General features: G+C 36.2%; 1 protein-coding gene across 10 annotated transcripts; it reads right to left on the minus strand.

Moving 5' to 3' along the window:
* Positions 1-621: 621 nt before the first annotated feature.
* RHL1 (root hair initiation protein root hairless 1 (RHL1)) lies at positions 622-16,477 on the minus strand. 10 transcript variants are annotated; one of them, XM_089139518.1, is made up of 13 exons: positions 16,053-16,477; positions 15,821-15,931; positions 14,554-14,640; positions 14,226-14,458; positions 12,198-12,304; positions 11,951-12,081; positions 7,200-7,239; positions 7,071-7,126; positions 6,869-6,917; positions 5,833-5,873; positions 5,175-5,309; positions 1,442-1,483; positions 622-1,006 (listed from the first exon to the last, which is right to left on the minus strand). In XM_089139518.1, exons 1-13 carry the CDS (start codon positions 16,365-16,367, stop codon positions 971-973), a joined length of 1,383 nt encoding a protein of 460 aa, XP_088995644.1. In that variant the 5' UTR covers positions 16,368-16,477; the 3' UTR covers positions 622-970. The 10 variants fall into 10 exon arrangements, 9 of the variants coding, with proteins under 9 accessions (XP_088995644.1, XP_088995643.1, XP_088995642.1 ...); XM_089139517.1 differs by having other exon boundaries at positions 5,833-5,879; XM_089139516.1 differs by having other exon boundaries at positions 623-1,006; positions 6,869-6,938.
* Between the last annotated feature and the right edge of the window lie 705 nt (positions 16,478-17,182).

The raw sequence follows: 17,182 nt of genomic DNA on the forward strand, positions 1-17,182 counted from the left end.
TTCAAATTATTTATTTACTTTCTGATGTTCGATTTCTTTGAGTTCATGAATGAAGATTTTTAACTTCCTACCCAAAAAAATAATAATAAATAAATAAATAATAATAATAATAATAATAATAATAATAATAATAATAATAATAATAATAATAATAATAATAATAATAATAATAATAATAATAATAATAATAATAATAATAATAATAATAATAATAATAATAATAAAATAAGTGATCATTTATAGTGAGTCAGTATGTTTGTAATGAAACATTTATGATGTTCTCTGTTACATCTTCTTTACAAAATCCTTTCAATTATATTTGAAGTAGTACCCAGTAATAGTTTTGTCTGATCGGCAGCAAAACAAAATTTAATGTATTTGAATATGGTTTTCCATTTAGGCCAACATGGCATTTTGTTTTTTTCTTTTCGATCCTGGTCATCTTTTTGAACTTGTGCTTTATAACTTTATATCACTCTAAACCTAATCGATTTTTATCTACTGTAGTTTTTTGGTTGGTTAGTATCTTCTGTTTTGGACTCACTATGATTTGTTGTGTTATCCTTCATCATATTATATTCATATTAATTTTCTATCACTTTTTGCTTCTTTTTGGCAAGGGGTCATTAGTAATTGTAGACAAAGTTAAAAATTAGATTAATAATTTTAAAAAGTACAAGGGATAGAGTAGTAATAAAATCAAAGTACATAATTATCCATTGATTTAATTATCAAATGACGAGCTTGGGACCAACGGAGATTTTGATCTTGGTTCATTCCATTAAGCAAGATAGCAAAGAGTGATAATTCACCCTGTATACTTTACAAAATGTCATCTTCAACACCAGAAGCCAAAGCACATTTGGATGTACCAGGAACAATTGCAGCATAGCACTCGCAATTATATTCTTGGACACAAACAAGATGGTAACAACCTGAAAATGGAACCTGCCGTTTAAGTCTTGATGCTTTAAGCAGCCCAATCCTCATCGCTTCCATCTATATCCTAAAGAAATGAAGTCATATTTTAGCTACTTTCCATAGAAGGTTGTAATTCTTGTAGTAAAATCAAGGTGGTATTAAAATCCTCCAGTAAGCTTAACGGCTTTTGGAGTTCATTCTACAGATGATAGGGAGCATAAAATAAAATTTGATGGTTGTGAAGCAACTAACTACTTCACTAGTAAGAGAAAACGTTTTCTGACAAAAGAAAAAATGGTGAAAATGTATTGGGTGAGCAAAAGAATGTACTGCTGTTAAACATGAGTGGAATGACAAAAGAAGATCCACAAAGCTGACTCCAAGTAGTGGGGATAAAGCTTAAATGCATCACTGCTCAAGATCAAATATGATGTTACTAAGCTATCAAATCATCCCTCATGGTTCAATGGAGGAAAGACACTCAAGTGAAGCAGTATACCAAACTAAATGCATATCAAACCTGTGATTCACTGGAGAACTCTTCTATCTCATCCTCTTCAACCTGCAAAGTCACGACCAATGTAAATTAGGTTTTCCTTACTGCAACTATACATCGATTGATACTCGCAATGACTTTACCTAGTCTTCTTCACTATCATCAACATAAAAATTTGTAATAGGAATATTTACAAGAAGAAAAGAGGGATCCATAAGTTATGCATGAGTAGCACAACAAGAACAGAGATGAAAAAGTTTCACCTTCGTCAACAGAAGGAAACATGATTGAGGGGGAAAAAACAACCAAAATGTTGATTACCAAGGAGAAACCCAACGTAATAATTATTTGATATTGGATCTCCAATTTTAAGGAGTCATTGCAACTTTTATTTTTAAAATTTTACAGTGTTTTTCTATACTTGAAAATCACATTTCTACCAAGGCAACACCTAGTCGTCCTGACCACATTTTTAGTAAAATGGAGGCCTTGGTTGCTAGCCAACACCTAAGATGCTTAGGCATCTTAGTTTTTCTCAGAAATGTATGGCAAAACAGCAATTAGCTTTTATACTTAAGACCTTTTCTCCACCCTCTCCAGAAGAACACATTTATGATGTTTATGCTCCACATCCCATGTAGAAATTTGTATGGGTAAAACTTCCACTCATCTAAGTGACAACCTGAACAGTTAACCACTAGCAAGGTTTTACCTCAAGAAGTAGACAAACAAGACCCCATGTGATTTAACATGAATCCACGATCCTGTGCTCAATGGTATAGCTTAAGGGATTGAATGTAATGTCTATATTATTGGTTGGGTTTGATCGCATTTATGTGGGACTGCCACTGTGAGTATAATTTCTATTTATAAAGTTACAACTAGCTGGACGTCAGCTCACAATAGGCTATTCCAAATCCTACCATGAGCTCTAAGTTTTTTCCCCTCCCAACAAGTTCTCTTCCTTTTTATCTTCTTCATCTACTTTTACAGGTACCAATTTCCTGCTCGTAGTGTTAATAGAGTTTGGTATCAGTTTCTTCCACCCTAACCTCTGTTTTGAAAATCCTTTAGGGTCTTCTTGTGGTTTATGAAACCTATGTTGCCCAGCAGAGAATGACATCAAGAAAAACTAGGGTTTTTACCAAGGTTGTCGGTTTCTCTCTTATGGGTCATGGAGGCAGCTAAGTCTGCGCTGCAACATCAATTACATGAACCATATTACTCCATAACAGAGAATCCATACATTGAATTTTCCTGTCCCCATACCCTAGGGTAACACTGTCTTTTAGAGTTTTTGGAGAGATCAATTTTCCCTACAACTGGTTATCTGTATGTTGGATTTGACAATGATTTAGGATTTCAAGCACCATCTATGAGGGTCCTTCACCAACGTTTGGGGTCCATTTAAACACATTGATTCTGCTGTAAAATGATCTCTCCTTTTTCTAATTTCAAGATTGGATTTTTGGGTTGTTGGTTCTTGTTCTGTAAATAGATCATTGTGACGTTGGGGAGTTTGCATTTTACTATTAGGCTGACGTGTCTTACCTGAAATGGAAGCCCATCAAAAAGGGTTGACTTTGACTTCCATTGGACCACTATTTCTTGTTGGAGTTGGGTTCCTTGTTTGTGGTATTGCTACTGGTCAGTTTTGATATATTCATCTACTATTTGGCTGCTGTGTTTGCCTTATGTCAGATTTTTATCTTCTCTTTTCTTTTTCTTTTTTGGGTCTAGATCTATGGGTTTTTCTTTTTCTTTTTCTTTTTCTTGTTCCTCAGAGGAAAATTGTCTAGATTTACGAGAGAAAATTAATTATAAAACCAGTAGGTTTGTCTTTCTTTATACCAACTCGTTTTGTAATTCTTTTTTATCTAGGAGACCTATGAGTCCATGCCTAGGAGATGTCACTTTCTCGTTGTCGGCTTGATGCTCACTGTCTCTTCATATCTACAATCGATGATTCAAAACATCTTAAGAACTGTATTATGTAAACACCCAGCTAAGCAGCAAAGATGTACACGAATGAATGCCAAGGAAAAATGGAATATTTGATTCAAGACCCCTCCATCTTCAGACTCTTTTAAGGATACAAAGTATGGATGAGTGAAAATGACCCTCTCCTTGTTTGGCTTTAGAATTGCATCATGCTACTGTTGTTGCTAACTTATGTTTCACAATGCTGCTAAAGGTGTCTGGAACTATCAGATAAAAAGTTTCTCTCAAGATAAAGCCATGTTTCAAGTGCAGGATCTCTAAGCAAAGATTTTCTCCTTCGAAGGAAAAGCAACTCAGTGGATGATTATAGTTCATTCAAGGGCATATGGGTTCCTACAACCAAAGAATTGGGAAAGAGAGAAGATGAAGGGAGGTTGAAAAGTGGGATGGGCTTATCGTTCCTACCATGGAAAGGTTTCTAATTGAACCCCTTCTACATTAGAACCACATTGGTTGACAGTCATCTAGTGATACTCTAGTTATAAAGTGAGTGATTTCTACTCCATCTATTAACTCCGGCGATGAAGTTGACAATATGTTATTTAGGCCTGCATTTGTTAATGGTTGTTCTGAGCTGGAGATGGGAAATGTATATGTTCCAGCTTGAAGGTTATTAAACAAGACAGAATATGAGATTCAATGTAATGTCTATATTGTTGAATTAATTTGTCTCTGTCTTGTAATTTTCTACTTATTGGTTATAAGTAGGAGGACCTAGGCTTGCAGTAGGCCATTCTGAATCTACCATGAGCCCTAGGATTTCTCTTTCTCCAATCAAGTTCTCCCACCTCTCCGCCTTTTTCTTCTTCACTTCTGCGGGTATTGATTCCCTTGTTCATAATTCTTATATCGTCATCCACTGCAAAACATTGTTCTAATGGTCAAATAATAATGCCCACTGACATAATTATAGAAGGAAGAAAGGTTGGTAACCGGAAAGATATGCAACAGAGAAGAGAATCAGAGAATCAATTATATCTAGTAGCTGGATAAGATAGTGTCTCAATTCTTTTGCTAAGAAGAAAAAAGAAAGTTCAGAACAATAATGAATTAATCACTGAAGGGGTCGAAGCAGGTTTTGAACCAGATGGACCGTCCAAATGAGATGCTGTGAGTACAATGGGTATGCATTTTGTTTTCTTCCTATGCTAGACCTAAGAAATTTTGGATCTGCATCTTGAAGAAGAGGCCTGAATGGAGCTATGGGAGCTGCTGTCTGCACTGGTACTAGTGGGGAATATTTCCTATTTTTTTCTCTTTAATTTGTCATTTATGCAGTGCAAACATGTATTCTACTCAACTATAAGTTGGTGTCTTCATCCTTTCAATCCCTATTTCAGTCCTCTGATTCTCAGTCTATTGGATTCATAGGAATCATACATCTTGGTTTTTCCTATTTTCACCCCATAGAACCCATATAACTGAAGTTGCAAGCAGCCCTTCTTGGATTACTTAGGTAGGCTTTGACTATTTTGGTTTATCTAGCCTTCATTCAATTGAGGCCACACCAAGATGTCTGTGCAAAAAAGATGAAAATCTCTGCAACTTAGGGGTAGAAAAGAATCCACGTTAGGAAAGGAAAGGAACAAATGCAACAGAAATTACAGTTTCCCAGAGGAAATCATGAATGGCAAACTTGGATTCAATTTCTGGTATTGTGGCACCACAGCCATTTGTCCACTATCTAGTAGCTGATAAGATAATGCGGCAATTCTTTGTAACTAAGAAAAGAAAGATGTAGAACAAACAATGTTACCATAAGTGAATCAATCATTGAAGGGTTTGACGCAGGTGCTGAACTGGATAGACCATCCAAATTAGCTTCTGTGAGTGAAGTGGGTTTGCCTTTTGTTGTCTTCCTTTGATAGACCTTAGGTGTTTGAACAGATGTCTGGTAAAAAAAGATGTTAGTCTCTCCAACTAAAGGGTAGAAAGATTTCAGGTAAGGGAAGGAAAAGAAAAGGGAGGGGGAACCAACACAATGTAGTCTCCCAAACCAATTCATATGCAGCAAAATTGGACTCAACTTCCGAAATTGCAATACTGGAGCCATTTGTCAATTTTGTAACCAAGAAATCACAAGGATCCTATAAATTGGGCTGTAGCTTCATTATTACATTAGTTTGCTTCAATTCTCACACCAGGAACAAATGAAAAAGTGAACCCAGAACTCTCAACTTGAATTTGGCACATTTTAGTAGTTTTAGTCACTCCAAGTATTTTTGGATGAAAAATAATATAAAAATAATAACTTAAAAGATCATGCACCTCTTATATATAGATGGAATTGATCTTGAGTCCATGGGTTTCACAAATTTAGCCAGAAATCTGGAATTTAAGAAAATATTATAAATGAATTGTTCTTGAATATTTTATCAAGAAAGAAATGGAGAAAGGTACAAGAACAGCAATACCTCAGATTGCTCTTGTTTTCTGACACTTCCTATTCCTGCACCTGCATCTAACACAGTAGTCCAACCAGAGTCAGTGATTTATTCTCCAGTCTAAAACATGCATCAAAATTGTTTGTATGATTGAGCAATATAATCTGAAGGTGAAAAAAAATGTCAAATGTGTATTTAGTTTCCACAACTGAATTTGTTGAGATGTGTTCTGTGACCAACAGGTCAATGGTCACATGCCTGCCTCCCACTTACAATAGCTCATCCTATGCAATAACATGACCAATAAATATAATGAATTTTAGAATCATAAGGGCAGTCTGTTCAATACGTTAATGTTTATCTCAATATAATGATAAGTAACTGCTTTACAACATACTTATAGCCCCCCTTTTATCATTTTATTTAACTCAATCCTACAAGCCACACAACTTAACAATCTCTTTAACCGCTTCTAGATGGACATGGGCTTGAAATGAACTAAACCAAAACCCCGCGGCTATAAGCCTTAAGCTTGAGCTTTAAAGAAGATTCCTAGTAATTCCTTCACCTAGCAATGTTAAATAGATAAGAAACTAATTTCATTCTTCACAGGCTAGCCAGGAGGTGGTAGCAGCTGCTCTTTCATGGAATACAGTTGCCACCCACTGAATAAATTTTCAATTTTTAAAGAACAGGCTATAAGATCTTGAGGCCCCTTTCCCTCATAAGTCATGAAATACAATGCCTCTATCACTTTGATGCTCCTGCATAAGGTGTTTTGTGCTCCAGGTCAACCATCCATATCCAGGCTAATGCAACACAGCCTCAGACCAGCTTGATAAAAGTATAATATGAAAATTGTAAATTGACAAATGACTCGCTGGTCACTCACATTTTAGGAGAATAATATGACAAATTTCTTTATGATTCAAACAGGTCTCATTTGAAAGAAATTCCTTCTTAATTCAACCATATGAAGGACCAAAGTAATTTATATACCATTCTTGTCAATATTAGTATAGAGGGAACAAAAGCAACACCTAGCATGATGAGATGGAACACTTACCACCCTTTCTCTCCTTTATCTTTGGTCCTTTCTTCCTAGGTTTCACATCCTGTAACAATAAATCTGTAGCCTTTAGCCACAGATAAAAAGAAAACAATAGCCTATCAAATTAATCCCATCACCATCATTCATCATAGAGAAGAACGAAATGGCATTTGAAAGAGAACCAAGCAGCATAAAACTCCAAATGATTCAGACTTACTTCATCTTGAGCAGCTTTTTGTTTCATATCAGTCTGCACCAACTTCTGGGCAGAAACTGGAAGAATAAGAACTAGCCCTCAGTATGTCAATTACAATATCTATGATAAAAGGAAGAATAAAAAGTCAACCTTTTGCTCTTGGGGATCTCCTTATACTTTTCTCAGACTTCTGAAAGGGGAAAAAACAGAAGCTTCACATAAGAAAGCGTTTTCTTTTCCTTTTTTCAATCATTAGAATGCAAAGAATTATAAATAAGTAATATACACACACACACACACACACATACATACATAGACATACGTATGGAGGGTCGGATCTAACTTAAAAAAGTACTGTAGTTAGAAAGGGGATTTAACCAGATCAGATAAAAAAAATTATCATTTAACCCAGATTCAAGTCCAGCTTTCTACCAGGTACTACATGTCAAACGATGGTCATTCTTGGTTATCATAAAATACCAAGCATGCATCTGATTTAACCCTACCACAATCATAATCTGGCAAAATTTAGGAAACCATCTCCAAAGCCCGGAAGAGGATTAAGGAAACACCTTGCAATCAGCTCTACTATCAACAATTTATTCTGGGTTTGACTCAAACTCTGGTATTAATCTTGTTGAGAATTGCAGCAGCCTTGTGCACAAGTTTCTATTTTGGAGAAGCAGTCTTGGTGCAGAAGTTCTGAAAAATCAGGGTCTCTAGTTTGGTTATTTTCTATTTTAGTAACTTCCTATTTTGGTTACTTCCTAATTTTCTTATTATTTGGTTGACAAATAATATCCCTAGAATAGTTGTCTTTTTAGTAGAACTGAGAGATTCAATGCAATATGTAATTTTCCTTTTTGTTGTAACTGAGTTTAGGAAACTTTCTCAAACTAAGACTTGATTTCACATTAAAACTAAAGTACCAGGGGAGAGCCAAACATACATGCAAGCTCTCCCTTCTTCTCTTCTTCTTCAGTCCTCTTCTATTCTTCTTCTTCTTAGTGAATTTCCTTTCAGACCTAGGCTAGTTATAGTTATTGAAATTTTATTTTTTTTGGGTAAACATAGTTATTGAAATTATAGCATGGTATCAGAGCGTGTTTAATCAGCCTAAGGACTGCTTCTTCTCTCTCAATATTCTTTGTTTGTTTTTTTTTTTCTTTTTCTTTCTACCTGGTGCGCAGCCAACCCTTGCTGCATTAATGATATATTCGATTCTTCTTCACAATTCATGAAGTGATCTACATACCTACTATTACCACTACTGCAGAATCCAGAGATTAGTAACGTTTTTGGACATAGAAGCACCTGTTAACTTGCTACAGCTCTTCGCCAACCTGAACATCTATTTCACTTCCAATCAACTCTGTTGTGCTTCTCTTGACTGCATCTATTGCCTGGACAAAATTTATTTCATATGATTTCTTCAACTACAACCGCTTGTCAATTTGTTTTATGCTCTGAAAAATATTGCCAATGCCGTATTTGATTTTGCTGCAAGATATACTACTGGTTCCCTGTTTTATTGGATTTTTCTACTTTGAAAATTTCTGTTGATGCTGTATTACCTCCCTATTGCTTCAATTACTGGTTTCAAGTAGTTGCAGCTAGTTTTTTCATCAGATGAAGCTATTTTGTTTAAGGAAGATTTCTCCATATCAGATGCAGACTACTATGCAAGTTTAGCCTATTGTTGATGGCTGGATCCACCCATATTGAACTCCCCTATGGATTTGGAAATACTCTGTGTTTTATTTGGTCTTCTATTAGTACTGTCTAGAATTTACTATACGGGTTGGCATGATCGATTACACTATGAGTTTTCATGGTTTCTGTATTTGCAAAATACTCTATTTTCCTTGGTGTTCTTATTGTGATTACTACTGCCCTTGCTGGTTAATATTTTATTTACTAGAACCGATTTTAACCTCTAATCTTCTAGTAAATAGGGGTTTTGATAGGGTATTGTTTGGCTGCTATTTTGTTATCTATTTACTAGAATCAACCTTAGATTCTTATCTTCTGGTAAATAGAAAACATACTACTACTATTTTTTACTGCTACTGCTACCGCCCTTGAAGTGATCTGTATTTATTACTACAACTATTGAAGATCTAGTGATTTCGTTAGGACTTCAGATTCAAATCTTATGGAATTATAGCACAATGGTTTAATGAATATTCATATGCTCTGTTTCGAATCTCTAGGATTGCGTCATTAACCTTCACCAAATTCTGGGTTCATCTGGATTATATTTTACACTTTCGCTGCCTCTTTGTGGTAATGTCAGGATCATCTTTTACTAGCATTACCACTGTTGTTATAGAAACTATTTTGCCCAGCTGTTTTTTGTTGCTCGGGTTACTGTTTTGGTGCAAAAAGGAACTGGTCTATCGAGTTTAATTTATTGCTGCCCTGTTTGGCTTATTTAGTGAATAATAACTCATTTTGCTAGTACGATTTACTATGTTGCTGACTTACATTATTGGGTTCTATAGTATACCTTAATGGCTACCAATGCCATTGCAGTCCTATTTATCAGAGTCAACTGCAATTGTTGCCTACCGATGCTGCTGACTTATATTATTGGTTGTCATTATTCGTCCACGTGTAATGCTACACGCGAGGGGAGATTGGAGCCTTTTGTCTACCTACTTGGTCCGCAGTGACTTATACTACTCTACCTACCTACTTGATATGTAGTAACATGTACTACCTTAATCCACCTACTTAGTCCATAGTAATCCATGCTACAGTATCTACTTGGTCCGCAGTAACCTATATTGCCTTTTACCTACCTACTAGATCCATAATACCAATACTGCCTTTTACCTACCTACTAGATCCATAATACCAATACTGCCTTTTACCTACCCACTTGGTCTACAGTAACCAATATTTCCTTTTAGCTATCCATACTGTACCTACCACTTGCCTTCTTACAAAGAGCTTACATGGACAATGGAGCTGCACCTTGCCTACTTGTGCAGACATTGGAGCTGCACCTTACCTACCTATGATATGCAACTTTTGGCTCAAATTTTATCTTCACGTGTGGACATTCCTCCCTACTGCCAGGCTGCCAGCATTGTTTGGATAGTGCCCTTGATGTAATTGTTGTTGCTATACTTATGGACAGGGTTCATCTTCACCATGCCTATTATTCTCATTGTTGGTTGGTTCCGTCGACATAAAGATTGTTTACTTAAGTTGTTGTTAATAATCTCCTAATCAAAGTACTATCGGCATCTGCTATTGCTACATTGTTCAAGACTGGCATTACCTTTCAAGTTTATTATTATTGTTCAAGCTGGAGCTTTCTTTATGTATACTCCAGCTTAAGGGGGAGTATTGAAAATTGCAACAGCCTTAGTGTACAAGTTGCACAACTTTTTATTTTGGAGAAGCAGCCTTGGTGCACAAGTTCTGAAAAATCAGGGTTTCTATTTTGGTTTATTTTCTATTTCAGTTACTTTCTAATTTTCTTATTGCTTGGTTGACAAGTAATCTTCCTATGATAGTTTCCTTTTTAGTAAAACTGGGAGATTCAATGCAATATGTAATTTTCCTTTTTACAACTTCCCAAACTAAGACTTGATTTTACATTATAAATAAAGTACCAGGGGAGAGCAAAACATACATGCAAGCTCTCTCCCTTCTTCTCTTCTTCTTCAGTCCTCTTCTATTCTTCTTCTTTCTGAATTTCCTTTCAATCCCTAGGCTCATTACAGTTACTGAAATTCCAACAAATCTCAAATCAAGCAGCAACAACAATGTAATAAATAATAAATAAAGATCAGTGGAATCCAGCCTAAGCTATGGTAAGCCTAAATCTAACATCAGATACACATGAACCTCGAGCAAGCTGGAATCCCTCAAGGTTTGAAGTTTCAGTTTTGAGCCATGTTTTAACCTAGCTCCAAACAAAAATATTTCAAGTTTCACCTGCTGGTTTCAAAGCCTAAATCACCAAATTAGGTCATCAAACTACAGGGAAATCCCATTTCAAGCCCTCCGGCATAGTAATACTCTTATATTGTAAAACACAGACTCCCAAAATGGCAATTCTCATTGAACCCTAGGGTTTTCATTGGATGAGGTGGACCCTAGGATTTTAGAGTATATTTGATGTAATCCAATTCTAGGGTTAGGGTTTATTGAAATAATTCCCTAGAATTTAGGGTTAACTCAAAATCTTTCTTTGTAGAACCAGCAATTGGATACTCAAACCTAGGGTTTGACAAAAGCTAATGGGTTGATTTTAGGATAATAAGGATCCTATGGGATGAACTAAGGTTGATATGGGAAGTGTTTGTGAGATGTTAGGGTTTTAACAAATTCCAAAGAGAGGGGTTTGAGATACCCAAAGGGAAATGGGATTGACTACATTGGGGTTTGGGAAGGAAAGGGTTTGACAAAATTAATATGGTGTGATTAGAGGGAACCCAAACTTATCCTAGGGTGACCAAGGAAGCCTGCATGGTATGGGAGGTTTTAGGGATGATGAAAAAAGGGATGGAAAAGAGAGGGGAATTAAAATATACATTAGGAACTAATAGGTATAAAATTGTGTGGTGGGAACCAGCTGGCAGATTATATGGATAGGGTTTGGGCAGCTTAGATGAAGGATGGACAATGGTTTGGGTGAGACCTTAAGTGAAACGAGCTTTGGGACATCCATAATGCACATGGAAATGCTTAAGGAGACAATAATGCAAGGAGTAAACTACATCAAGATTGGGAAAATGGGATGAGGATTGTAACTTTGTCAAACAACAAGGATACACAAGGACCTCAACTTCAAGAAATAACATAAGCTGTGTATTTCTGTTGTCGTCTCTCATCAAAATGATAATACATCTTCACATCTCTGACCAAAGGTTATAAAGCCTTACCTTTTGTTCCATTTTTGCGAACATTGTTGATATTGTAGTTTGAACAAGAGAACCACATTTACCAGGTGGAAGTTCACTAGACTTCTTTACAGACGAGAAGTCTTCAATCTTATCCGAAACAGGAGTCCTCCCTACAATATTCTCACTTTTAGTAAAGTAGATTACCAAGCTGGATTTTCCAGTGTTTTCAGTCAAAAATGGTAGAAATATCATAAATAGTAAGGATTTGCAAAGACACATCTTCAACCTGAATCATCAAGATGCTCACTTGATGCCTTTTCCTCAATTTCAGGTATGTCTGCATCCATGTTAGCAGAGACTTCTGCATCATCACTAGAAGAAGCTTCTGCAAAGCTATACCGAAAAGGGTAGACATGAAATAAAAAGGTTAGAACTTTTATTTTAAAAACTTAAAGGAGATATAACAATTATTTCACCCAATATACAGACTGACAAAAATTTAAAGGAAAAAAAAAACACTAGATTTCCCATTCCAAGAGACAACAGCTATTTGTCAATGTTAACTTTCACTCCATCAGCACAAAATAAGAATTACACAAGACTACAGATCTAAGGTTTACATATTACAAGATGGAAATATATCATCATCAAAATGGAACTTAATCTATTTAAGCTAGAGAAACTCGAGTTCCTAATACTCATTTCAACTGAAATAAGTGTTTTTCAACACACTGAAATCACAACCAGCATTCGCCACAAAAATTTGGTTATCCCCAAATAAATAATAACCAGACTCCTAATATTTAATTACTGAAGGACCAAAAAGAAAAGAATGGAATTAAGTTTTGGACACACTTGGTGGCATTGGCATGAGTAGAAATTGAGTACCTAGTCAGGGAGATTCAGTATTGCATCATAGATATTTCCAGGTTCTGTAATAGATACTTGATGCTGGAGAGCGGAGATGAAATGGAAGGGCACAAAAACAGCCCACAAGAACAGTTGATATCTCAATTAATGAGTTACTGAGGTAAACTGAAAATATAATGAAACTCAGAACAAAAAGTCAAGAGAAAAATCAGGGTGAAAGGGGCTGTAAAGAAGGAATTAGGTCCCCTTGATGAGGAATGGAAATATGCCCAGGAGGGCCAGGATAGGGTATTGAGTGCATTTAGCAACTGAGGGAAAAGGAAGCAAAATAAATAAAATATGTGAAGGAAAGACAACCAGGAGTTCGTACCAGATGATAGAGAGTACCAAATCCAAGGGAAAAAAATAGGACAACGAACTCAACCACACAACCGCTACTCAAAGCAGCATTCGTAAACCAAAATAAATTTTGCACAACTGCTACTTATAGCAGCATTGGTAAACCAAAATAAATTTCATCAATCTCAACACCTTAAAAGATATATGAGCCTATTATGAGACTATGACAGCTTTAAAAACAAAATGAGACTCTCGAGACCAGCTGTTTGTAAACACTGACCACGGTTTTCAGAAACATCCATGGAATCTGCCAGAATAAAATCAAGGAGGGGGGAGCAAATTTCATGGATAAATGGACCTCAGGTTCCCTGCCAACCTGTCCAGACTCAGCACAAAGGCCCCAAACAGAGTTTGCTAAGTGACGAATAAGTCTTTGATAATCTAGATATTACAGGAAGAAGTACGGACATACACCAACTGCTGAAAAGATTAATAACGCATCATATACATGGCATGGTATTTGATTAAATTAGATTACAACAATTGGAAATTTGGAATAGGAACACAATTTTCATCTGGCACACAGTAGTAAACCATTTACAACTTCTACACTCAAATTCCATTACTGTAGTGCATAGCACCATTTCCTTTGAAGTCTCTTTCTATGGAAGGTACTATTGATTATTTTCTCTCAATTAGGACCTAGGGAAGAGGACCTTGATGCCATCACATCAATTGAAGTTCTGCATAAATTCTTAGTGAAGATCATCTGGCACTACAAGTTACCTAATTTGCCAAAACTTGTAAAGTCTCTCACAAGAAATTAGGTGAACTAAAACAGCTTTGAAATGCCTCAAGGCAGAGTTGAAAGCAACGATGTCTTTGCAATTGGGGAAAGCCAGATTGAGGAGCCCAATCCTTTCCATACTGAGTCACTTCCCACTGAGAAAGAGAATGACTAGAATTTTTACAAAAAATTAGTTCAATAAAAACTTGTGCATGCATTATATGCAGAATTAAGATTCAGAAGCCAGTCTTTTGCTAAAAGATTATGGAAATTAAATATATTCCTTATCAATTGAAGTAAAATAACTGCAAGTAGTACTTGAACTTTTTGCCAGTTGTCCTTGCTGAATGTCGTACTGGTGTCACATCCATAATATTATTCACACCATCTCCAGTGTTTGGATCAGAATCCTTTGATTTGTCATCTTCTGAATCAGTTCTAGGTGACTTCGGATCAACATATTCTTTACCAGGATTCGAAGAACCAGGTTTATCCCCAGAAGTCAAACCAGCACCACCTTTAAAATCGTAGTCAACACCCACATGCTGTCCCTGAAACAAAGAATCATTCGTGGAAAATGTAAGAAGAAGAAATTATTACATAGCATCAGAGAAGAAATTATGGAGAAAATTTCATGGCGTCAAACCTCTATCAGCTCCTTCGGAAAATCAAGTTGGCTCTCCTCGGGATTCTCATCTTTTTTCCCAATCCACCATGCTTCAGAAAATACAATCTAGGTAAAAATAAGCTAGTGATCATTAATATCTTCATTACCATACCCATAGAAAGGGAACAAATTCTGACATATTGTTTAAGCATATAGCAATAGTAATAACAGTAATAATGATAATAAAACTGAACAAAACTCAGCCTTGTCCAACCTCATGGGGTCAGATACATGGAACCTTCTCCTCCAATCAGCTCAATTGAAAACATACTTGTTACTAGTCCAAAGCTTCCATGTCTTTCCTCACCACTTCACCTAGAGTCATTTAAGCCTAACCCTGGCTCTTTAAGCTTCTTCAATCTGAATCAAATCACCCTTCCTTACTGGAGCATTCAAAGAGTTCATACTTAAACTTGAATATCTTGAGAGGGTCTTTCAACTCTGAGTGGATGAAATCAGAGCTTGGTGCAAGCTTTGCAAAGAGTATGTATTTAGATTTTTTAATATTATTAGTATTACTTACTTGAAGCCATCAACAGTCCAGATTCTCTAGTGAAGTTATTTTTGACAGGCTCAGGTTTTTGACAGTGTACATAAGCCATATCCATCGGTTTCATATCAGTTAGTGCCAAAATCGATACATCTGAATTGAAACTCAAAACCCTGATGTTTAAAAAATCTGGTATTCACAGATGATGTGAATTTATATATCTATGGATTCATAAAGAGACAGGACGAGATGATGCATATGCTGTTTTTCAAATTCTATGTCCACAACATGAAATATATATACTGAGAATTCCTGATTTCATTTAGCGAGATAAAACATTATGGGCAGCCATGTGGAATAATGCGGTACATTAATTCCACTTTGTGATGACACATATACTTTAGATCAGATTAAACACACTAATTCCAAGCTTTGAGCTTGATCTGATTCTTTGTTCTGTGGGAGGTGCTAAGTTTCATCTGCCTCTGTACCATTTGTAATCATAATAGAACCCAATAACATTTTATGTCTCATACGTTCTGTATTCTATTTTTCACCAACTCAGCCAAGTCAATCCCAGAAAAAAAAATTCCTAAGACTTGGTTACACACACAACCAAAATGAAAAAGAAGCACCTTTGTGGTTTATAAATACCCAAACTAAACTTCTAAGTGAAACAAAGAAACTGATTATCTTCTTTCTTTTTTTCTCTTAAATAACATTGTTCCACACCAAAGTACCAAATTGAGAACTAACCATATTATCAAAATAATCCTCACACGTCACGCTCTTGCCTCCTTTGGAGAACTGCAGAGTCAAATACCTGTTCTTTGGATAAACGATGGTGCCAAACAACTTCACCTGACCCTGAAATTACAACAATCAACAATCAAAGCCAAAGCAAATGAAGAAAACACACCACCGAACCCTAATGAACGAAATAAAAAGTCAAAGTGCAGCGTAACTAGAGAGAGACATGACAACAAACCTGAGGGAAATCAAGGTACAATATGGGATTCTTAGTTCCCAAATCCTTCAATTCTCCCATTTTCCCACCAGTGACTGGAGCAAGAAGACCAGGGAATGAGAAGAGGAATCTATTCTTTCTCTGAGCTTTCTTCACTATGTCTCTCCCATGGTGTTTGCGAACTATATTCGACGGGCTGAGAGGAGCAATCGGCCTCGCAGGAGTTTGAGAGAGTAATTTCTTAGAGAACGCAAGCTTCTTAAGTCTTTTCCGTTCTTCCAACTCTGGGTTTTCGTCAGCTTTTCCGGCATTTTTGTCCCTCGAAGCTTTCACCATCCCCTCTCTCCCTTGTTCGACTAGGAGAAATGGTGGGAAACCACACGACTACCGAGTTCCGAATGAAGTTACCAATTTGAGTTAGACTCGGGCCCCACCCAGGTCAAAGCACACTCATCTTTCTAGTCTTCTTTCCCCTTTTTCCTTTTTTTTTTTTTTTTTTTATCGTTTTCGACTTGGTAGTTGGTACTCTCTTTTTCTTTTTTTCGAGCATATTACAGTTAGGCAAAATTGTATGGCGGTAGTTATTACATGTAATTTAAACATAAGGCATAACTTTGCCCATGGCCTTAAAGTGATTCTAACACTAACTTTTCACTTGGACATGTTGGTTTTTTACCAACTGAGCAATTGGTTGAAATAGTGGTTTCATATAAAGGGATGTGGGAATCCAGCTCCTCTCTACCCAAGGATAGTGTCTACCCATCTGGCCAACTCTCTGGCTAGATGATACGAGACTGCTTGGTATTCATGTAGCTACATGTCATCCATCAAAAGAGCTGGCAGATGGTCAGACACTATCCCTGGGTGGAAAGGATATTTGTTGGGGGTTGAGGACTTCTATATATTACTAATGACCTCTTTATTAAGAATTGACAATCATTAACGGCTAAGCAACCCTTCAATGGTAGTCACTTATTATATCGACCCATAATCAAGCTAATAGGGAATCCGCAACTCATCAATATAAGTTTTGCTTTAACCCCCACCCCCCTCCTCAAAAAAAATTTTAAATAATAATAATAATAATAAAAGAAAATTAAAAGATGTATTTAGATAATGGAGGTACCTCCTATATAGAGAGATGCGAATCT

This window comes from Hakea prostrata, chromosome 11 (assembly GCF_041222555.1).
Source record: "Hakea prostrata isolate BN-2017 chromosome 11, UWA_Hpros_2, whole genome shotgun sequence".
NCBI lineage: Eukaryota > Viridiplantae > Streptophyta > Magnoliopsida > Proteales > Proteaceae > Hakea > Hakea prostrata.

Coding starts and splice junctions, on each gene's coding strand:
- RHL1 (XM_089139515.1), bottom strand. CDS start 16,367: ATGGTGAAAGCTTCGAGGGACAAAAATGCCGGAAAAGCTGACGAAAAC. Junction 15,932..16,052: donor TGTACCTTGATTTCCCTCAG/GTTTGTTGTCAT, acceptor TTGTAATTTCAG/GGTCAGGTGAAGTTGTTTGG. Junction 5,310..5,832: donor GAAAACAAGAGCAATCTGAG/GTATTGCTGTTC, acceptor TTTTTTTACCAG/ACATCTGTTCAAACACCTAA.